General features: G+C 35.5%; 1 protein-coding gene across 17 annotated transcripts in view; it reads left to right on the top strand.

Moving 5' to 3' along the window:
• The window catches only part of LOC113661210 (butyrophilin subfamily 1 member A1-like), a 322,944-nt gene that overhangs the window by 159,861 nt on the left and 139,440 nt on the right, over window positions 1–23,643 (top strand). For 2 of the 17 annotated variants that reach the window (XM_047813581.1, XM_047813600.1), the window contains exons 1-8: window positions 832–985; window positions 5,553–5,903; window positions 6,113–6,391; window positions 6,651–6,752; window positions 11,961–11,987; window positions 13,014–13,040; window positions 13,444–13,467; window positions 14,478–14,504. The exons of 9 other annotated variants lie outside the window; for them this stretch is intronic. In XM_047813581.1, the coding sequence (XP_047669537.1) occupies window positions 934–985; window positions 5,553–5,903; window positions 6,113–6,391; window positions 6,651–6,752; window positions 11,961–11,987; window positions 13,014–13,040; window positions 13,444–13,467; window positions 14,478–14,504 (889 nt within the window). In that variant the 5' untranslated portion in view covers window positions 832–933. Of the gene's footprint in view, window positions 1–831; window positions 986–5,552; window positions 5,904–6,112; window positions 6,392–6,650; window positions 6,753–11,960; window positions 11,988–13,013; window positions 13,041–13,443; window positions 13,468–14,477; window positions 14,505–14,935; window positions 14,963–16,328; window positions 16,356–17,428; window positions 17,456–18,387; window positions 19,040–23,643 lie in introns of those variants that run through there. 6 more of the 17 variants (XM_047813594.1, XM_047813619.1, XM_047813632.1 and 3 more) reach the window with 5 other exon arrangements.

Raw genomic sequence — 23,643 nt, forward strand, 5'->3', positions numbered from 1 at the left:
TCTGCATTAAGTCTTTAATTCTCTCAGTTGGTATAGCTGCCCATTCTTCCTAATAATGTAATAATGTCCTAATAATTCTTTTGGGCTGCCTTGCACAAACTGCAAAATTGAGATCTCCCTAAACTGGTGGAGACAGTAATGAGCTCCAAAACCTTCACCTTTTTCTGCTGTAGCCATTGGAGGGTCAATCCTGCCTCACGCTTTGGATTATTGTCATTTTGGAACATCCGAGAGCTTTCCTTGTTCAGCTTTCATGCTGTAGAATGCAAACTGTCTAGTATTTTCTGATAACATGCTGCATTCATCTTGCCATTACTTTTTTTGCTAATTTCCTGTGCAACTGGAGCTCACTCCATAGTGTTTATGGTTGTGACTATAAACTTAAATTCTGGTCTAAATATTAAATATTAGAGTTTTTATGATAATTCACTAGGAAATCAATATCAGATGGTTAAAATAGAAAAGTTTAATCGACCGAAATAGCACAATATCATGATCACTTATCCTGTAAATAATAAACGATCTGTTACAGATGGAAAAGAATAAAAAAAATTCCCCATAATTATAGGCCTATTTGATATTATTTACAGCTATGAACAATTACACAATGTCTGCTTAATATCATCTATAAGCCAGCCATCAGCCATAAGTCACAATTAAGCTCCTCTTTACGGAATCATAACAAAGTTTTTCAAACAGAATTTTTCAACCACATTTAAACCTTTGGGCTTAATTTTTAATCATGTTTAAAGAAATACGTTTTAACCAATTCAATGTGCAGCAAAGTTACAGGAAGAGACAAAGAGGAAGCTTCTGTAGAAAAAAGGTGTGACTACTGAAAAGGTATCACGTGATACAAAATGAAACTGAAAGTGTTGACTTAGACAAAGAAGCTTCTAGCGTCGTCTTACGATACACTGTCTATCAGGGAAAATGCTTTGGTGTGTGACTCTTATTCTTGTCAGCTTTATTGAATCTCGATCAGGTATGAAAACTGTGTGTGTGTGTGTATGTGTGTGTGTGTGTGTGTGTGTGTGTGTGTATGTGTGTGTGTGTGTGTGTGTGTGTTTGTGTGTTTGTGTGTGTGTTTTGTGTGTGTGTGTGTGTGTGTGTGTGTGTGTGTGTGTGTGTGTGTGTGTGTGTTTTGTGTGTGTGGAGTGACAATATTAAAAATGATAGTTTACTTTAAGGCACAATTTATGTCACATTTTAAATAGAAAAAACAAAGTTCATTTGCATTTCCTGTCTTTCGAGTTACAACCCTGACATATTTTAATCTCAATAGAAATTCACCATTTGCTATTTCACTTCCTCTGGTGTCGTGTACAGAACCTGACAAAACTTAAATGTGATCGCAATTCCTTTTGCATTTGCGTTTCCAACATCTGCACGTAAATAAATTATTAGGGGGGGGGGGGGGGTTAAGTGAGGTAGACAGGTTAAGTGAGTTTGTGGCCTTAACAAATAGCAACAATAATAATGTTGTTTTCACCAACATCAGAGAAGTGAATGAAAGGCTTTCTGTCTGTATTTAATAACAAAAAAGTTAAAAATAAAATTTAAATGTTTGTTCTCCAATAAAAACTTGATTAGCTGCACTGTAAGGGGTGGAAGTATAATCTCTCTGGATTGTAACCAGTTCTGTACATCTCTCCAAAAGGGTTGTACAAATGCACAAAGAAAGAAAGAAATGTCTAAACTTTCAATATTAGTTTCACAATTTTACACAATTTGTAATATATTAATACACAATTATTCACCTCAAGATTGAATTTTAGTCTTAAAAACTTGTTTCTGGGATAAATCTCATTTAACTTTCTTAGTCTTTGTAGGAAGAGGAGTAGATGGATACATTATAATAGGGTTTGGGTAAACTGCTTGTAAAAGATTTAATACAAGTCTATTTGTACATTTTTTATCACAAAAGTACTGGGAAAACCTTGGAGTACTTTATCTTTAACCATTAGTTACAGACAGACAATATACTGTTTTAAGAAGATAGCACACTGGTAGGCACGGGCAAGAGTAAAAAGGTTCACAATTTATTTGTTCTGTTGCGCAACAGGACCCAACAATCCTCGTGTAGCATGAGAGAGGAAAGGCCCTGATCATTCATTATACTGTGATTTTATAGACATGATTCAAACACAGAGACTGAAGGAAGGAAAACATCCTCAATCATTGGCTAGATGCATAACGACTGTTTGTCTCCTGATCAGGAGAATCTTACCCTTACCGAGGTCTGCATAGAGTTGTTTATGAGCCAACTCGTCTCCAGCTCATTCTGACACTCTAATATTTTATACAAACAATCTCTGGTAATAACAATTTCTAGTCACAACCAACTGCTGGTCCTGCACACAGAAGGTCAGAACTTCACAAACAGCTTCTAAGTAAAAATGATTGTTTTGGATGATTTTAATTTTAAACACCATTTATCATGTTGAAATCAATTGCACTTATTCCCCATTTCCATGTTTTTAATCAGATCCTCTTTTGTAATGTTTTGACTTATTCTTCCATATTAATTTAAAATTTACTCTATTTATTAATTTTATCATACATGTTGATGGTAAGGAGAAGGCTGGGTAAATGATCCTGGATAAACTATCCATCTTTTGTATGAAATTTGCATAAATTGTAAGATGTCTCTACAGCCATCTGTATTTATTTACATTTATCTATATTATCCATGTATTTTTATCCATTATGTATTTTTAGATATAATGATTCCCAAATACTTTACTTCCTTCTTAATTTGAATGTTGTATAAAGACTTTAGTGGACAGTTATGTAGAGTTTACATCTCACATATGACTAGATCACATATGACTGCTCCGGGTGTGTGTTCACGGTGTGTGTTCACTGCTGTGTGTGTGCACTTTGGATGGGTCAAATGCAGAGAACGAATTCTGAGTATGGGTCACCATACTTAGCCGTATGTCACGTCACTTTTTCACTTTCAGATTCAACATTAAACCTGAATTTTTTATTAGTATGGGATAGCAGTTCTGCAACCATTATAAATAATAGTGATGAGTTACCACAATCTTTACAAATTCCGCTTTTAATTAGAAATCTTGGACAGGTTCAATGACCCAGAGCTTCAGAGCTATTGATATCATAATATGACTTCTTTATGAAATTAATAAAACACACAGAGTTAAAGAGTAAATAAAAACTGCACATATTCTGAATATTGAATTATGTGGCTGTTTTTACAAAGACAAGTAGGAAACGCCATTGCAAATATTATTTGCCATTCCTTTTTAATATTGTCCACAAAATCGCTGCATATGTGTGTGTGGCTGTTTAATAGAATTGTAAGCTTGTTTTATCAAATTTTGTGCTTATATTTTTATTTGGTTGTGTGTGAAGATTCTCAGTCATCCATGTGAGTTTATCTGGAAGTTGAGTCATGTCAAGTGAACTTCTTTCTAATTAGATCACAACGTTTCACTGCTCATCTGAGTAACTTCTTTAGGCTGAGGGAAGTTGGCAGGAAGTTAGAAAGAAGTCCAGTTGATATATTGATATGACTCCAGGCTCAACTACCAAACTCTGAGTTCATTTAGTCAGAACATTTAGTTAGAACATTTGTTTTTGAGAAAACTGATTTCTGGAGTGACAAATGGCAACTTAAAAATCTAAAATTCTTCTTTGTGAAAAATTACAAAGGCCACCACTTGGCAACATGCTGCAGATGCACAAAGCACATAGAAATGTATAAAACTGATGCATTAAACTGGCAGTAAGCTCAGAGAGGCTCAGAAACAGCATCTGCAAGTTCTTCCGCATACTGCACACATTAACACACTTGAAGCCACAACGACTGCATGTAGAGACACGCTGTAATCTGAGAAAACATCAGAACCACTGCAATAAACTGAAAACACAGCATACTGTTTATAAGGAAATGGAAATGTTTTAAAAGAACATGTGCTATCAAGTTTTTATTTAATGTCTTTTGTGTATTGCATTTTTTGTACTTTTTGTATTGTCTTGTAACTTTATGTCTGCACAGTTTATTGTCCTGCACTGTCTTTTGTCCTGCACTGTCTTGTTTGTCTTGTCCTGCACTGTCTTGTTTGTCTTGTCCTGCACTGTTTGCACCAGGTTGCACAGCTGCAGTTTATGTGGCTAAGACTACTTACATGTCCTTAGCCCTGTCTTTGTTTTATGTAGCACCTTGATCCTGGAGAAACGTTGTCTCATGTCACTGTGTACTGCAACAGCTATATCTGGTTGAAAGGACAATAAAAGCTTCTTGACTTGACTTGACTTGACTTGACCTGTATAATTATTCTCCATCCCATTTCTGAAGTGATAATACAAGCATCATGTGTAAATGCTTTGTTGTTGTAAAGAACATGAAACCTGCACAACACCAGGTTTATTCATACATATTTTCTTCTCTTTTATAAATTTTATATTAACAACAAAGCACAGATTATTTAGGTATCTTGCTAACGATAAAGGAATTTTCTTGCTTATATACATAAATAAATATGACTAAAACATCAAGCAATAACAATAAAATAGTTTAAGTAAGTTTAACCTGTTCATATAAAGTGCATGTGTGCAAACGTGTTCAAACAGTGCAAGCCAAAAACAGTGCAAGACAAAACAGTGCAAGACAAAAACAGTGCAAGACAAAACAGTGCAAAACAAAAACAGTGCAAGACAAAACAGTGCAAGACAAAAACAGTGCAAGACAAAACAGTGCAAGACAAAAACAGTGCAAGACAAAAACAGTGCAAAACAAAAACAGTGCAAAACAAAAACAGTGCAAGACAAAACAGTGCAAGACAAAAACAGTGCAAGACAAAAACAGTGCAAGACAAAACAGTGCAAGACAAAAACAGTGCAAGACAAAAACAGTGCAAGACAAAAACAGTGCAAGACATGAGACAATGCAAACAGACAATACAACACACTTCCTATTGGGGAAATTCTTACTTACAATAATTCCTATAGCACATGAAGACAGCAGAACTACTTTGCAGAGCATTTTATTTATTTTACTTCAGTTCTAACAGTTTATTTTAGTATTATCAGTCTTAGTCTTACTGTGTTTATGTAAGTTGTTCTTAATGCAAATTCATAATGTTAAAGTAATATAAATACAGGTTACCCTACAACCTCTATTTCCTCTTCCTGTGTCCTTTTTTATCCCATGTGGCACCATCAACCACGTAACAGTTCAAGTTACAGTCACATTTTCCCCATTCACATGTTTTATTTGATTTATAATTAGTTGTAAACTTTTGTAAACAAAATATGTATTTTTCTAAATTAATTTGTTGATTTATATCTATTTTACATCAGAATATCATTCATCCACCAGAACAGTGTGACTCTGATACGTGACTGTTGGAAACTATTAACATGTATTTAACTTTAATGTTTGCCACGTTTTTCTGTAAAAATATGTAAAAACTTGCTTCTATATTTAAAATTAATGTATACAATTAAATAAATTCAGTCATGTTACATGCACAGAATATAGTGATATATTGTATTTTGCTCTTTTTTTTTTCACCACAATACAGAGAGTTTACAGGTTATTGGTCCAGAAAAGCCTCTTGTTGCTGTAGCTGGTGAAGATCTGGTTCTGCCCTGTTTTATCAAACCCAACACCAGTGCTGTGGACATGACAGTGGAGTGGATGAGAATAGATGAAGTGGCTTCATTAGTGCATCTCTATAGGGATCATGAAGTCAGAAATGAAGGTCAGGCTCAGTCCTATAGAGGAAGAACATCACTGTATAAAGAGGAGCTACAGAAAGGCAACACTTCACTCAAACTGTCAGCTCTCAGAGTCTCTGATGAAGGAAAATATAAGTGTCTTGTTGAGGACAAATCCTTGTATGATGACATCACTGTGAAGGTCATTGTAGAGGGTAAGATCAATTTCTGTGATGAAGGTTTCACAAAATTTCAGAAAAACTACATTTTGCCTTGGTTTTAGTGTTTAGTGTTGAACCTCAGTTGGGAAGATTTCATTACTGATGTTTTATTATTATTGGTGTTTTCTTTTCTAGTTGATGTTTATTACTGTCTGTTTGTATCATTAAAATCTAATATTATTATTTTTCTTTATTGTCTGTAGCTCAGGGAAGCCACCCAGTGATAATGATGGAGAGTTATGATAACTCAGGAGGGATTAATCTAGTGTGTGAGTCCAGAGGCTGGAAACCTGAACCTGATGTTCTGTGGCTGGACAGAGAAGGAGTCACTCTGACTGCTGAAGATACACAGATACACAGAGACACTGAGGGCTTCAATGTGAAACGCCGCATCTCTGTTTATGATTATAGCGACTCTAACAGGTTTTACTGCAGACTTCAGCAACAACATCACATGATGGAGACAGAGATTATCATCAATAGTAAGTGTCTGTGAATATAAAACTTTTATACTTAAGTTAGATTGTTACATTCTACTGTAATCATTACAGATGAAGGTAATAAATAATGACATGAGCTTGGTGAACACCATTTACGCATCTGAACTTACATGTTATTTTTATTTTAGCTATTAACAATAACTGCAACACTGTTGTGTGTAATAATACACCTTGTAATAATACACCTTAAATTAAATGAATGGTTTAAAATATCTGATGTGTTAAATGTGGTTTATTTTAGGTAAAGTCTTTGGTGCTTGGAAGTGGAATGTTGGGATTTCAGTTTCAGCATGTCTTATTGCTGTTGGAGTGATCATAACTGCATTTGTTTGTTACAAGAAAGGTAAAATTGAATTAACTTTATTTAATAAAACCACAACATTAAGATTTACTGCAGATTATAAAACAGCCATTTTATACTTAACATAATTAATTGCGATAGAACTTTTTACACAGTACATAAATATACAATGGATATAAAAAGACTTTCATTCTCATTGTGAAATTGTAAAAGTTTAAAAATTAAGTAAAAACAAATAGAAAAACTTAAATACATAATAAAAATGTAAGTTACAAGAACCAATTTGCATATGTTTTAAAAATGGGGTTGTGCCTGTCTACAAAATAGACCAATTACCTTCAATCTCATTTTAAAAAGTAATTATCATACAGCTATCATCAATTACATTATTCTGAGTCAATTATTGATTCAAAATAAAGATCAGCTGGATTTTTTTCACATCACTAAGAACAGGATTTTAAAAAAATAAAATAACGAAAGGAATTCTTTAATTTAATAATTATTTTATTAATATTTTGATTTACATTTACATGTACAGCATGTGACAGACGCCCTTATCCAGAGCGACATACATAAGTGCTTAAATCTCTAACATTGAATACATTAACGCTGGTTCACTAGGTTACATACTTAAGATACCATGAGTTTAAAACATTTGTTCAAAGTTACAATGAAAAAGTGTCAAAGGTTTTATTTATTTATTTATTTTTTTAATGCAAAAGATAAGGAAAGAAGTGCTAGTTGAAGTGTTTCCTGAATAAGTAGGTCTTCAATCACCACTTGAAAATAGCCAGTGACTGTCCAGACCTCTAGGGGAAGTTCATTCCACCACCTTGGTGCCAGAACAGAGAAGAGTCTTGTACTATACTTGACCAGATGCTGGATCTATTGATGATAGTGGAAATGAAGGGCAAGAGGTCTTGCGAGATGGTCTGGAGCATAGTGGTAGGATTGCAGGACTGGATGAGTTGTAAAATCTCTTCTGCTGCCACAGTTGAGAAATGTGACAACGAAGGTGTAGGGGAATCCATACTCTGAGATGTAAGTGCAGTCGGGGCTGAAGTGAAGGTCCGGCAGATTTCATCAATCTCCTCCTGGTAGAAAGAAGCAAAGTCTTCTGCAGTTAGGGAGGATGAAGGTGGAGCCGGGGGGTTGAGCAGAGAAGAGGTGATGTTGTGGAATTTCCGAGGGTCATGTGAGGAAGCTTCAAGCTTTTCCTTGTAGAAGGAAGTCATGGCAGAAGTCACATCTGAGGAGAACTTGACAAGAAGTGTTTGGTAAAAATCAAGATCTGCATCAAGTCTCTGAGTGTTGATTCTTTCTCTCTGATGATGTTAGCTCTCTTTGATTGTTGCGCAGCACATCTGAAAGCCAAGGAACAGAACAAGAAGTTTTCTTGGGTTTAGTGAACATAGGGCAGAGGAAGTCAATAGTTGAGGAAAGAGATGAGAGGAAAGTATGTGTGGCTGAGTCCAAGGGAAGTGAGGAAAAAGATTCAGGATCAGGAAGGGAAGAAAGAGTGCCAGAAGCTACAGATGAAGGGGAGACAGAGTGAAGGTTGTGGCGGGTAAGAGTGTGTGTGTGTGGGGAGGGGGGGGGGTGTGAGAGGTAGTCTTAGGTAGGATGAGTCGAGAAGAGACAGGAAGGAAGAGGAATGTAGCTTGTCAGAGGGGAGGTTGAAGTCACCAAGCACCGTCAGGGGGGGAGCTATCAGAAGGGAAAGCACTAAGCAGTGATCATTTTGATCATTAACATAATGACATAATTAACATAGTGAGTCAATTTTGTCTGGCAGTCATATGGGCTTCATAAAATCAGTAAGAATGCTCCATAATAGATATATACCACAGTGTAGGGCAAAAATGTGTTCATCTGCCTTCTGTGATGACGTGATGATTCAGTGGCAGGACGTGATGGTTCAGTGGTTAAGGCTTCGGGTTACTGATCAGAAGGTCAGGGGTTTAAGCCTACAATCTGCTGAGACATCATCGTTGGACCATTTAGCAAGGCCTGTGCTCTGACCCCAGGCTTATAATAATCTGGCATATGCAACCATTTAAAGCATTTCACTGCATGTCGTACTCTGGGGTGGCTATGCTGTGTCGCCTTTGGAATGGGAGAGGTCTTTGGCCAATGACTATTCTGTTTGCTGGCGTTTCCTGGATCTATCATTTGAGTTGAGTGCTCCCCTGGTCCCAGCTATGGTGACCAGTGTTGTATATGGTTCTCCCCGTATTTACCATCAAGCAGTGTGCTTCAGCCATCTTCACACTTTTCCTCGGGCGCAGCAGTCGGAGGAGCAGATGGATAATCCACTTCGATTGAGATTGGGTCTGCTTAATTCAAGATCGGTAGTAAATAAGACTTTTATTATAAATGACTTTTTTACTGCGTTTGAGTTGGATTGCTTATTTATTACTGAAACCTGGCTTACTGTCTGGGATTTAAGCCCTCTTGCTGAACTTTTAACTTCAAAGTGTTTGTTTGTAAATTCGCCTCGCTTAACCGGCAGTGGTGGCGGATATTTTCTATTTTTAAAGACAAATTTTCTCATCACCAAATAGTAGAATATGATTACAGAATTTTTGAGTTGCAGCTATTTACACTTGAAATGTCCACTAAAAAGTCCATTATTGAGCCACCACTGCTCCTGAGCCACCACTGCTCCTGAGCCACCACTGCTCCACTGCTACATGTGTGTTGCACTGTAGACTCTTTAGCCAAAGAGTTTATTATGTTGATAATGCCTTTGACCTAGATCATCATATAAATGTACCCACCCATCAAGATCAACACACTCTTGATCTTGTGTTATCATATGGTCTTTCTCTTTATGATCTGGAGATAGTGGATAATGGGTTTTCTGATCATAAATGTGTTGTTTTCTATTCCTGCATTATCAAACTCCTGGCAAGTTAAAAGGCAGGTCCGTAAATCACGATTAATCAATTCTACTTCTAGTACAGTTTTCTTATCAGCTTTTTGTGAAATTATGCAAGATATGGATGCAAACCAGTATGAATTAAGTGCAGATCAGTTGTTGTTAGAGTTCAGTTCTACATGTGGGAATGTAAACACAGTTACAAAGATCTTAAAATGTAATCCAAGATCTGAGCCATGGATTGATGACAACATCGGCTCCTTGAGGCAGTTCTGCAGAAGAGCAGAGCGTAGATGTTAGAAAGATAAGCTTCATGTGTCTTTTGAAATATTAACGGAGTCATTGTGTCACCAAAGACTCTGTGTGATGATTTTCTTACATTTTTTGTCAATAGGATTAATGACATCAGATCAGGAATATCTTGTCCTTCTGCTGACTCTTCTATCTCTGTGGCTTGTATGGCAGAGTTCAAGCAATTTGAACCTATTTCTCTTTCTCATCTACAAGAAATAGTGAGTCAATTAAAGCCGTCGGGCTCCACTATGGATGCCATCCCCTCATTTCTTTTGAAACAAGTATTTGATGCAGTGGGACTGTATCTTTTAGATATTATAAATCGATGTCTGGAAACTTGCATAGTACCGGAAGCGCTAAAACATGCTATAGTTTGGCCATTGTTAAAGAAACCAAACTTGGACATAAATGTTTTGGCTAATTTTTGACCTGTTTTTAATTTGACTATTATTTCAAAGATTTTAGAGAAGACAGTGTAGCAACAATTTCAGAGTTTTCTTGATAAAAATAAAGTATTTGAGTTTTTCCTTCAGGTTTTCAAAAATACCATTCGACAGAGACTGCACTCCTGAAGGTTCCTAACGATGTGTTAATAGCTGCTGATTCTGGGGTTTATACCATACTTGTACTACTAGATCTGAGTGCGGCTGTCGATACGATAGATTATTGCATTCTTCTTGTTCGCTTGGAGCGTTGTGCTGGTATTAAAGGAGCTGCCCTTGAATGGTTTAAATCTTATCTGTCAAATAGAAAGTTCAGTGTTAATATTTGGGAATATACGTCAGAGGCTGCTGTTCTATCTTGTGGTGTTCCTCAGGGATCTATTTTAGCTCCCATTCTTTTTACATTATATATGCTCCCATAAGGGTCTTTTTTCAGGAAACATTGGCTGTCGTTCCATTGCTATGCGGTCAACACTCAAGCTTATTTACCCCTAAAACCTAATCTTGATGGGCAGGAAACATTTAGGGCCTGCTTATCTTATGTGAAAGCTTGGTTACCTTAAAATTTTCTCCATTTTAATGAAAATAAAACTGAAATAATAGTTTTTGGTTCAGTTAACTCTCCCAGTCAAATAACACTTGTAATGCAACATGTAATTTAACTATTTCTGCAAAGCCTTGGGTAAAGAACTTGGGCTTTGTTTTTGATGATGGCTTAAAATTGGATAAGCAGATAAGTTCAGTGGTCAAATGCTGCTTTTTCCAGCTTTGTCTTTTAGCTAAAGTTAAACCTGTTTGATGATGATGATGATGATGTGTAGTTGTGCTAATAAAACAGAAATAGAAAGAAAATTGACATTAAATTGACATTGACATGTGACAAAAAAAAATAATTTGATTTGATTTGAGGTTTATTAATGATATCTACTTCTTACAAGATCATGGAACTGAATGGTCAGTACATTTGTACAGATTTTTAATGGATCTCTAGTCTAATACAGATTTTTATCTAAGAGGCACACATGCCTGACTAATGAATAATTTTAATGCCATTAAGTAATAATAATACATATATTCACTTTTATGAGATTGTTCCTACAGGACCAGTTGGTGTTTTTCTGACAGATAGTGGAATTATCTTAATGAATGTTAATCTATTTACTTATTTGCTATTTTAATTAAAGGCAAATTAAATTTTGTTTTAAGATATGAAACTGTTATATGCGACATGCAAAAGGGCTCAGGGCAAATACTTCCCCTGTATGTAAGTTAGTGGATTACATTATTTTGTACTGCTGCTTTTAATGCTGAGACTTCACCAGGAGAGACTGTGGTTATAAGAAATCTGATGGTGAATGAGCTACACCTTTACCTTTACTGCTGAGCTACATCTACATCATAGGCAGCAGCAATATTTTTCCTCCTTAAAAATAGGTTTAGTTGAGTGTAAACACTGACTACAGTTTACTAGTATAATTTTAGTTGATACCTTACATTTGCTATTTTTAATTATTTTGATTAAAATGATGAACTATGTGAGCTAGCATTTTATACATTTATTTATGTGGTTTAAATTATTTCAAACAAATTTGTTTAAATAAATGTGTTTAATCAAATCTGGTTTATCTTCAGAGATGAAGAAGGAGAAGGAGTACAAAGGTGAGAAAAAATTTATGTGCTTTTAAGAGCATATTGAATTATAGATAGAACATGCATGAAATGGTCAACAGACTCCAACCTCCAATAGACAGACAATTAAAATGTGTTAAATAGTGAGACGTGTCTTCAGTTATTTCACACTAAATAAATGTAATCACAAAGGTATCTGAGAAGTTTCTTAGGTTGTTTATGCTGCTGTAGTGATGTAGGTTTCACACAAAAAGTGTTTAAAATGGGTTTAAGACAATGTTAACTGTTTACTGAAATTATTATAATAAGTTGACTGATCTAAGATATCTGAGATGAGAATTTTTACAAACTAAAAAATTTTGACACTTGGAGAATATAGAATGTAATGAATATAAATTTGTTTAAAAGTTTAGTTTTAGATCATTAAAATGATTTGTCTGGCAGTCATATGGGCTTCATAAAATCAATAAGAATGCCCTATAATAGATACATACCACAGTGTAGGGCAAAAATGTGTTCACCTGCCTCCTGTGAGGTTTATTAATGATATCTACTTCTTACAAGACATGGAACTGAATGGTCAGTACATTTGTACACATTATGAATGGAGCTCTACTCTAATACAGATTTTTATCTATGAAGCACACATGCTTGACTAATTAATGATTTTAATGTCATTAAGTGAGAATAATACATATATTCACTTTAATGAGATTGTTCCTACAGGACCAGTTGGTGTTGGATCATTTTTTTCTGACAGTGAATGAAATTATCTTTTAAAATATTAATTTATTTAATTATTTACTATTTTATTTTATGTCAAATACAATTTTGTTCGAACATATATAACTATTTTATGCGACATGCAAAAACAGAGGACTCAGTAACGGGGCAAATATTTCCCCTGTATGTAAGTTAGTGGATTACATTATTTTGTAGAATAATATAGCATGTAGGTGAGCACAATGTCTTAGTCACCACATTTCTGCTGTCAGCTCTTCAACTATATCTGACTAATAAGTGTAATATTAATATTTTAATATTGTGTGTTTTCAGAGAGGCAGATACAGAGGCTGAAAGATGGTAATTATACCTGAACTTCTTAACTACTTTATAGTGTCTGAATCACTGTGAGATGAGATCATGAGTTTCTGTCATCAGCACTGCATGTTATACTGCTGCTTTAATGCTGAGATTTCACCAGGAGAGACTGTGGTTATAAGAAATCTGATGGTGAATGAGCTACACCTTTACCTTTACTGCTGAGCTACATCTACATCATAGGCAGCTGCAATATTTTTCCTCCTTAAAAATAGGTTTAGTTGAGTGTAAACACTGACTACAGTTTACTAGTATAATTTTAGTTGATACCTTACATTTGCTATTTTTAATTATTTTGATTAAAATGATGAACTATGTGAGCTAGCATTTTATACATTTATTTATGTGGTTTAAATTATTTCAAACAAATTTGTTTTATCTTCAGTGATGAAGAACAAGGAGAACACAGGTGAGAAAAATGTTTTGTGCTTTTAAGAACATATTGATTAAACAAATTATAGATAGAACATGTATGAAATGATCAACAGACTCCAACCTCCAATAGACAGACAATTAAAATGTGTTAAATAGTGAGACGTGTCTTCAGTTATTTCACACTAAATAAATGTAATCACAAAGGTATCTGGGAAGTTTCTTAGGTTGTTTATGCTGCTGTAGTGATGTTGGTTTCACACAAAAAGTGTTTAAAATGGGTTTAAGACAGTGTTAACTGTTTACTGAGAATTATTATAATAAGTTGACTGATCTAAGATATCTGAGATGAGAATTTTTACAAACTAAAAAATTTTGACACTTGGAGAATATAGAATGTAATGAATATAAATTTGTTTAAAAGTTTAGTTTTAGATCATTAAAATGATTTGTCTGGCAGTCATATGGGCTTCATAAAATCAATAAGAATGCCCTATAATAGATATATACCACAGTGTAGGGCTAAAATGTGTTCACCTGCCTTCTGTGAGGGTTATTAATGATATCTACTTCTTACAAGACATGGAACTGAATGGTCAGTACATTTGTACACATTTTAATGGAGCTCTAGTCTAATCCAGATTTTTATCTATGAAGCGCACATGCCTGACTAATTAATGATTTTAATGTCATTAAGTGAGAATAATACATATATTCACTTTAATGAGATTGTTCTTACAGTACCAGGTGGTTTTGGATCATTTTTTCTGACAGTGAATGAAATTATCTTTTAAAATATTAATTTATTTAATTATTTACTATATTAATTTATGTCAAATACAATTTTGTTCGAACATATATAACAGAGGACTCAGTAACGGGGCAAATATTTCCCCTGTATGTAAGTTAGTGGATTACATTATTTTGTAGAATAATATTGCATGTAGGTGAGCACAATGTCTTAGTCACCATATTTCTGCTGTCAGCTCTTCAACTATATCTGACTAATAAGTGTAATATTAATATTTTAATATTGTGTGTTTTCAGAGAGGCAGATACAGAGGCTGGAAGATGGTAATTATACCTGAACTTCTTAACTACTTTATAGTGTCTGAATCACTGTGAGATGAGATCATGAGTTTCTGTCATCAGCACTGCATGTTATACTGCTGCTTTAATGCTGAGACTTCACCAGGAGAGACTGTGGTTATAAGAAATCTGATGGTGAATGAGCTACACCTTTACCTTTACTGCTGAGCTACATCTACATCATAGGCAGCAGCAATATTTTTCCTCCTTAAAAATAGGTTTAGTTGAGTGTAAACACTGACTACAGTTTACTAGTATAATTTTAGTTGATACCTTACATTTGCTATTTTTAATTATTTTGATTAAAATGATGAACTATGTGAGCTAGCATTTTATACATTTGTTTATGTGGTTTAAATTATTTCAAACAAATTTGTTTTAATAAATGTGTTTAATCAAATCTGTTTTATCTTCAGTGATGAAGACTGAGAAGGAGAACACAGGTGAGGAAGATTTTATGTGCTTTAAAGAACATATTGATTACAAATTATAGATAGAACATGTATGAAATGATCAACAGACTCCAACCTCCAACAGACAGACAATTAGAATGTGTTAAATAGTGAGACGTGTCCAGTTATTTCACACTATATAAATGTAATCATAAAGGTATCTGGGAAGTTTTTAGGCTGTTTATGCTGCTGTAGTGATGTTGGTTTCACACAAAAAAAAAAGTGTTTAAAATAGATTTAAGACAGTGTTAACTGTTTACTGAGAATTTTACCGATTAGGGTGTGTGTGTGTGTGTGTGTGTGTGTGTGTGTGTGTGTGTGTGTGTGTGTGTGTGTGTGTGTGGTCAGAAGTAAATAAATGAGTGAGTGAGATTCACTGCTATTCTTACTGATGACTAAATGATCACTAAACACAGATTTCTGACATTTTAACAGCGGTGTATGAACTTTTTATTTCCATTGTATTAGCAGAAAATTACAATCCATAATCTACAGCCATTGTAATGGCAGATGATCCACTAGAGCAGGAGTCTTCAATCTTATACACAAAGGTCTGGTGTGGCTGCAGTCTTTTAAAGCAGACAAATAAGAGGCATTGCTTGATATTTGAGACTGGATATGAGCTGATTAATGTGGAGTCAGTTGTGTCTTAAAGCCTGCAGCCACATCAACACTGTGGGTAAGATTGAAGAGCCCTGCACTAGTGACACAAAATACAGATATAACTGTGTAGAGGTAGTTTATGTACAGATAAATGCTGCTACAAATAAATCACTACTAAACTGAACAGAGAAACAGATCTAATCTACTCAAAATATTACTGGAAATTATTTATTTAATTTTATTAAATTCATTAAGCATTTGGTATATCAGAACAATATTATAATCTGCAATGAAATTCCATTAATGTTTATAAATCAATTCATGATCAGAAAGAAAGAAAGAAAGAAAGGGTAACATCATTTTAAGGCCACCTGCATCATGCTTTTAAAATACATTCATAAGCATAGCATAAATATTTTATAAAGCAGTGTCAAATTTCTTTGTCAAATACAATTTTGTTTGAAGACATGACTATTATATGTGACATGCAAAAACAGAGGACTCAGTAACAGGGCAAATAATTCCTCTTTATGCAAGTTAGTGGATTACATTATTTTGTAGAATAATATTATTATGATAATCATAATTGAATATACAAATAATTCACTACAGAACTGAACGAAAGAAACAAATCAGATCAATCTAAATCTGTTTTCTACACACACTTTTTGAATAGAAAATAATAATAAGCTATTAAACAGTATCTATGGAGTATCTAAGTAAATCTCTAATATTAATATTTTTCTCTTTTCAGAACTGCAGAGACTGAGTGTGGAATACGGTAATTACACCTGATTTTGTGAAAATTTTGGATTTTCTGTTATTGTAATATTTACAGTTCCCTCCAAATGTGTTGGGTTGTAAAGTCAATTACTTTTTGCTCTACACTGAACACTGGTTTGAGATCAACATGTGAACATTCAACAATAGATCTGTCAGCAACGCGGGGATAAAACAGACCCAAATGCAGGATAGTGTAAAATAAACAGGTTTTAATAACTAAAAACATGAAACAAAGACACAGACACGACTTCAGACGACAACCAAAGACACCAGAGGATTCTGAACTGCTCAAGGCAACACGGCACAGTTAAATAGACAAGACACATGAGGAACAGTTGTGCAGAGACGGGGAGGAGTAAACAAGTGCGGGGCAGACACGTGACAGGGAACAAAAACAAGAACACGTGGCCAAAGTCCGGACTGAGTCCTGACAAGATCAGATTTTCATCCTCCTGACATTTACAGCTAGATGTGTTAAACAACTCAGAAAATGGCACCTTTTGTCTGAACCTGTGTCTTTTCAAGTGATAGAAATGATTGAAATGTGACTGATACGTGTTCCTTGTTGCCCAAAAGTGCCCTGTTAATCACACAGTACTGAATGTTTTCTCTTGATCTGAGCTCCGTGTTTCTCCTCTGAAGCATTGGGTTTAGCCAGTGCAACAATTTGGGAGGATCTGAAAAAAAGAAAGAAATGTGACGATGGTAGTCGATGACAAACATTGTGAGAGCTGTGAAGAAAAAAAACCCCAAAACAGCATTCAGTAACATCACAAACAACCTCCAAAGCAAACCCAAAACACTGCCAGCAAAGCACTGGACTTAATCAGGGGCAAAAGTGGAAGGTTTTATATTGGCCAAGTCAAAAAGCAAACCTTAACCAAACTGAGCAGCATTTCACCTCCATTTCACACCCAAAACTAACAATAACTGAAAGAAGCTGCAATACAAGTATTGAAAGCATCACAAAAGAAAAATTTCAGTCATTTGTGTACATTGGTGTATATATTATGATGTGTTTAATGTGACTTTATTTGGACTATATTGTCATTAAACTACATGTTTTCACAGAGTTATTAAAGAAGAAGAAGTATGCAGGTAAGAATAATTCTTTACAGTTAAATGCCCCAGATTAAAACCATCCTAAGTGTAATAATACAGCACAGAACTACCCACTTTTAGGGCTTTTGTTGCCCCACATTGCTACCACATGCTCCTCTGCTTTCAGGTGCGAATCCACACAGGATGCAAAACAAACCTAGAGACAGAGACATAAGCAGGTCAAAGTCACAGCACAAACCTCATAACACAAGCAGGTAGCAACAGGTAGCCAAAGTACAATAATAGTCCACCAGCGCAGGTCTTTAATCCACCATGGTCACTATCTATAAACAGGAAATAATCCACACACGGGAAATAATCCACGGGGAAAATGGGAGAGCAAAAATAGCAAAAAACCCCAAAAAACTAACAGAAAAAGCGCCAGAGCCGAAAAGCAAAAGAAAGCGCAGCAGCAAAAAGAGCAGGACTGAGAAATAACTAGAACAGGAGGACGGTGAGAAAAGTCACAGATCACGACGTAACTGTAGAGAGATCATCTGGTGAAAATCACGCAGAAACACTTAAATAGCGCTGCCGGGATTCAGAGGCTGCTGACCGGTAAGTGACGTCACCAATGAGCGCCGCAAACTGGAACTCCGGAGGAATCCGCTGACATCAAGTCAATATTCACATCTATTTTTTCACTGTTCACTAATTCACATTCAATATGTCAGTGTTTCAACATAGAAAAGTCAAGTTTATCGTCCGTGTTACTCAGTGTTAGGTAAAGACAATCGAGCCTGGAACATGTTGTACAGTTTTGTGTCCTGACATTAAATAAACACACAAAGGTTTTAGTCCAAATTACAGACTTGGAGTAAATCACTGTTCTTTCCCCTTCACTGTTCAGCTTTATGATTGGATTGAATTCAGATGATGATTTAATATTTTTACCTGTTTACTCACATCACACACTGTGTTTCTCTCAGTGGATGTGACTCTGGATCCTGATACAGCAAATCCCAAACTCATCCTGTCTGCTGATGGAAAAGAAGTGACACATGGATACAGACGGCAGAATCTCCCTTATACACCACAGAGGTTTAATTATTATCCCTGTGTTCTGGGAAATCAGAGTTTCTCTACAGGGAGATTTTATTATGAGGTGCAGGTCAGAGGGAAAACTGAGTGGATATTAGGAGTCGTGAGAGAGAACATTAACAGGAAGGGGAGGGGTATTACACTGAAACCTCAGGATGGATTCTGGACTGTGGAACTGAGGAATAAGAATCACTATAAGGCTCGTGCTGATCCTGATGTCCCCCTCACACTGAGAGAGAAGGTGGAGGTTGTGGGGGTGTTTGTGGATTATGAGGAGGGTCTGGTCTCCTTTTATGATGTAAAGTCCAGATCTCATATCTACTCTTTCACTGGTCAGTCTTTCACTGAGAAACTCTATCCATACTTCAATCCATGTTCAAATATTGGAGGTACAAATTCAGCACCACTGATCATCTCTCCTGTATTTAAGACTGAATGAATTTTCACCTCACAAATATAATCATCTATTAAATGTTGAGAATAAAAAGAAACATTTTACTTTTTTAGTTAAAATTTAGAAACACATTTTCCCTTTTAAAATGTTGTACAGATTATTTTAATACCTGGTTTTAATTGTAATCCTAAAGTCTGTTTTTATGATTGTGACATTATGGTTGTGGAACTTTGTCATTACAAATCACATATAAATAAAGATCATTTACAGTTTACTCTGATTTTTACTGTAGAATTTAATTTGATCAATAAAATGTGAGCAGGATTTAAATGTCCACAAGCACGAGAAGTGACACTGTGACACGAGAGTGTTAGAGCTCTGGCTCCCTCTGGTGGTGATAAAGTGCAAGTGGAACTGTTACTATCTAATACTACTACTACTACTGATAATAATAATAATAATAATAATAATAATAATAATAATAATAATAATAATAATAATAATGGTAAACAACATGGATCATAGTGATTTTTGTATCAGGCCACACAATTTTTAGATGAAAAAATACTGAAAATATATAAATGTAATGTGACATGTTTCTTATTACCCAGATGTGTCCTGTTAGATTGATCATTTAAATAATAAATAGTTCTGAACATCTACACTTGCTTTTAGTCTCCAGTTTTACTTGTGAAGACTGAATGTGTTGTTTAAAAGGAAAACATTTTATATCTCATCTTTGACAGACTCTATTATATTATAATTGTTGATTCACTGTGTTCTCTGTGTTAATGAAATGATTTAATAAAATTTGACAAGGCAGTGGGACACTCTGTATATCTCTCTGTTAAAATACTCAAATGAATAAAATTACTTTTAATGTCACTGATGTGTACAAAATAATGTAAAAGAATATACGACTTAGATAGTTAGATAGTTTACATGAAATATAAATTTCTCATCAAAACATGTGATTTCAGTTTTTATACTAAATTAGTTTGAATTATGTAAAGTAAGCACATATAAAATGTTCCATATTAATGTAAATGATGTAAATACATTGACATCTTGTGAGGATGTCATCTGACAAACTATTATTGCTGTATTGATTGTTGGCTGCTGCAGAATTCCACTGGCTTGGGTTTGTTCCTTTGTTGCTCCCTAGAGAAAGTGTGGAGATTTATTTATACAGAGCTTTTAAAATATTGTGGTGGACCAGTTGGTGTTGGATAACTTTTTCTGACTGTGAATGAAATTATCTTTTAAAATGTTAATTTATTCACTCAATTTTTTTGTACATTTGCTGTCAGCTCTTCAAATATTGCTGACTAATAAGTGTAATATTAATATTTTCATAAATGTCTGTTCTCAGAGAGGCAGATACTGATGCTGGAAGTTGGTAATTATACCTGATCTTCTGAATGAGTAGAAGATATAATAACAATGTTCAGATGTATAACATTGCATAGCTAGATGTGATTCATGGGCAGAAGCAATATTTTTCTAGCTTAAAAATAGGTTTTCTTGAGTGTAAACAATGACTGCAGTTTACCAATAAAATTTCAGCTGATAACTTAAACAACCTGAATTCCGAAAAAGTAGGTTTTTTAAATTAAATTAAAAATTAAGACTTTCAAATCATATGCACCAATATTTTATTCACAATAGAACATGGATAACATAAATGTTTAAAAAGAAAAAAATTACACTTTTATCCATTAAATGAGCTCATTTCAAATTTGATGCCTGCTACTGGTCTAAAAAAGATGACACGAGGTAATTAATGGCTGAAAACAAGAAATTTTATAAATATTAGCTGGGAGAACATCTAGCAACTTCTTAAGGATCTCGCCCCCTATTGCAGGTTTTTCGCCTACATGACCTACCCAACAAAAACGGGTACAGCTCCCACATACTTTGACACACAGGGGCCTGGTCTGGTCTCATTGGAAAGAAGAGATTCTCTAGTTTCAGAAACTAGTTTCAGATTGATTCTAGGCCTGGGTTGTTAACCTGATAAACTGATTAATCTTATTTTTCTGGAACATGTTAGGGACCAAATAACAACTGAGAGTCATAGCCACATGTCTTGGCTTTCACCAAAAATTTCAAGTCAAAAGACCCAAAAATGGCTTCAATAAAAATATTTTTCTACGGCCCTGGTCGTCGGGTGCAGCGTTTTTGTGTACTTGTTTACTATATAACTTTGAAATAAAAGGCTGCAGGCTCAGTCTGACAAGCCATAAATAAGCCTAGACTCTCTCTCTATCACTCTGGTGTGAAAACAGGCCTGTAACTTGACACCCTGAGCTGTGAGAGGGACAAAAGGTCAGGGATTACGCAAGAATTCTTCTGCGCAGCTTTTTCACGCAGATCCTGGCAGACGAAACGCAGCATGTTGCATATCGTTGGAATCGTCTGCTTATTGGCTAAAGAGCTGTAGAGGTCCCGGCCCATTTCATTGCTATTGGAATGAAATTAATTGGAGTAATTGTCAGTCAAAGGCGGGTTCCCAAAAATGATGTCACGACATCATTGGCTTCTCAGCTGTCTATCTCACTTGAGCCAATACAAGCACCGATTGGCTCAAGTGAGGGCTTGTTTGATTCGTTAGGACCTGGGCTATAAATATGATGTAAATTTAGAATTTTTGAAAACCCCAATGAGAAGTTAGAGCGGCAAAACGAGATGATGGCGCACTTCTGTTTCCAGTTTTCGGAACACAAACGGAATATTTGCGAGGCGACCAGAGCGTTTTGGATTAGAAGGCTTACAGATTCCAGTTCCTTGGACCTGTGGGGAATTTTGTGGAATATTTGTTTTGGAAAATATTACCCCAGTGAAGAAAGAGATGTGTCTAAAGGTAAGGGAAAAACCGGTCTAGCGCCACCTAGGTCAGTTTTGTCCAAAAATTTTTTCTAATTGTATGAAGGCTGTGAATCATATTATACTTTGTGTGTGGGCTTAAAAATTATTGAGAGTATAAACTTTACTAGGTAAATAGGTTTTTTCGTGTTTTTAGAGGATTTAATGCTTTAAAGCTGAAATGAAGCTTGTTTCTGGGTCATCCCCTAGTGGTCACTTTGACTTCTTTGCCGTGCACGGCACGGCGACCGTTAAGAGGTATTAGGTCTGTAACATGATTAGCTATAAAAGGGATGTCTTAGAGAGGCAGAGTCTCTCAGAATTAAAGATAGGCAGAGATTCTCTAACCTGTGAAAGAGTGTGAAATACTTAAAAACAATGTTCCCCAACATCAGATTGCAAAGGCTTTGCAAATCTCATCATCTACAGTGATTAACATTGAAGGATTCAGAGAAACTGGAGAAATCTCTGTGCTTAAGGGACAAAGCCAAAGGCCTTTATTGTGGGCTTCGGGCCCTCAGACGACATTGCATCACTCATCGGCATGATTGTTTCAAAGACATTACTAAATGGGCCCAGGAATATTTCCAGAACCCACTGTGAGTAAACACAATGTACCTTGCCAACTAAAGCTCTGTAATGCAAAAAGGAGGCCATATGTAAACATGGTCCAGAAGCGCCATCGTGTCCTTGTGGAAACTGCCCCACGGGTATTCTGGTCACGTCACATGTAGCCCCGCCCCCAAAACAAGCGAAATCAAAAATTTGTACAACATGGACATGTGACATATCAAAACACTCAGCACGATGAGGGGAACTGCCCCACGTTATTCTGGTCACGTCACATGCTCATGTCCGCTCACCTCCAAAAGTATTGGCACCCTAGCAGTCCAGTAGCTTTCACAATCTTTCTGTCTTTCGCCTCCAAAATGCACCGGCCTTTGCGAATACTTGCACCGTCAAAGCCAACATCAAAGTTTGTCGCTACAAACTTTACAAATCTAGTTACATGTTGTCCTTATTTCTTATGCTCTCCCATTGAAGTTACTGTGTTTGCAGTAGGTACCTGATTATTTCCTCACCATTTCTCACCTGTGCAGTGTTTCAGGTGATGATGTGTGCAGTGTTTCAGGTGATGATGTGTGCAGTGTTTCAGGTGATGATGTGTGCAGTATTTCAGGTGATGATGTGAATGTCATAGCATCATTAAATTAAATTTAATAGGTTTCATTATATTAGATTTATTATGTTCTGTTAAAGAGCATCATGGTCCGAGCTAGACTTCATCTGGAATTATTATTATAACAACAAACTATTTATAAGGAGCTTGTTCATCCAGCAGGGTCTCTATAGATCATCATACAGACCAGGAAATGCAGGAGGCGGCACAGAGAACGTAGGCAAAAGTAGGGATGTTGTGCAGGACTACAGGAAAGGCTAAAGAGAGCAGCACATAAACCTGCACTGCCCAGCATCCTCTTCACAAACTCCTAATAAACAGGCAACAAAACAGAAAAACTGGAGCTGATCATGTTGGGGGGAAAACAGTGAAATTCTTCCTTAAGTTCATTAAGCAGTTGTACAATGAACCTGAATTTGTTTGCTAAAATATTGTGTCATGCTGCTGAGTGTCAGGATTGGAAAAGTGTTCATAAACTGTATTATTAATGAAGAACCTCAGAATTTAACTGTAAGCCTGTTAAATTCTTACTTCCAAAGTAACTGAAATATGTAATTTATATAGCTTTAATAAACCTAACTAGCTCACCCTAAATCTGCAAGAACAATCTAGCTAGCTGAGGCTAGATAACTGGGTCATGTTCCTACTGAGGACATATTTAACCAGCTTAGATGTAACTATCTAAACGTTGTTCAGGTAACAGTT

Source organism: Tachysurus fulvidraco, chromosome 1 (assembly GCF_022655615.1).
Source record: "Tachysurus fulvidraco isolate hzauxx_2018 chromosome 1, HZAU_PFXX_2.0, whole genome shotgun sequence".
Taxonomy (NCBI): Eukaryota; Metazoa; Chordata; class Actinopteri; order Siluriformes; family Bagridae; genus Tachysurus; species Tachysurus fulvidraco.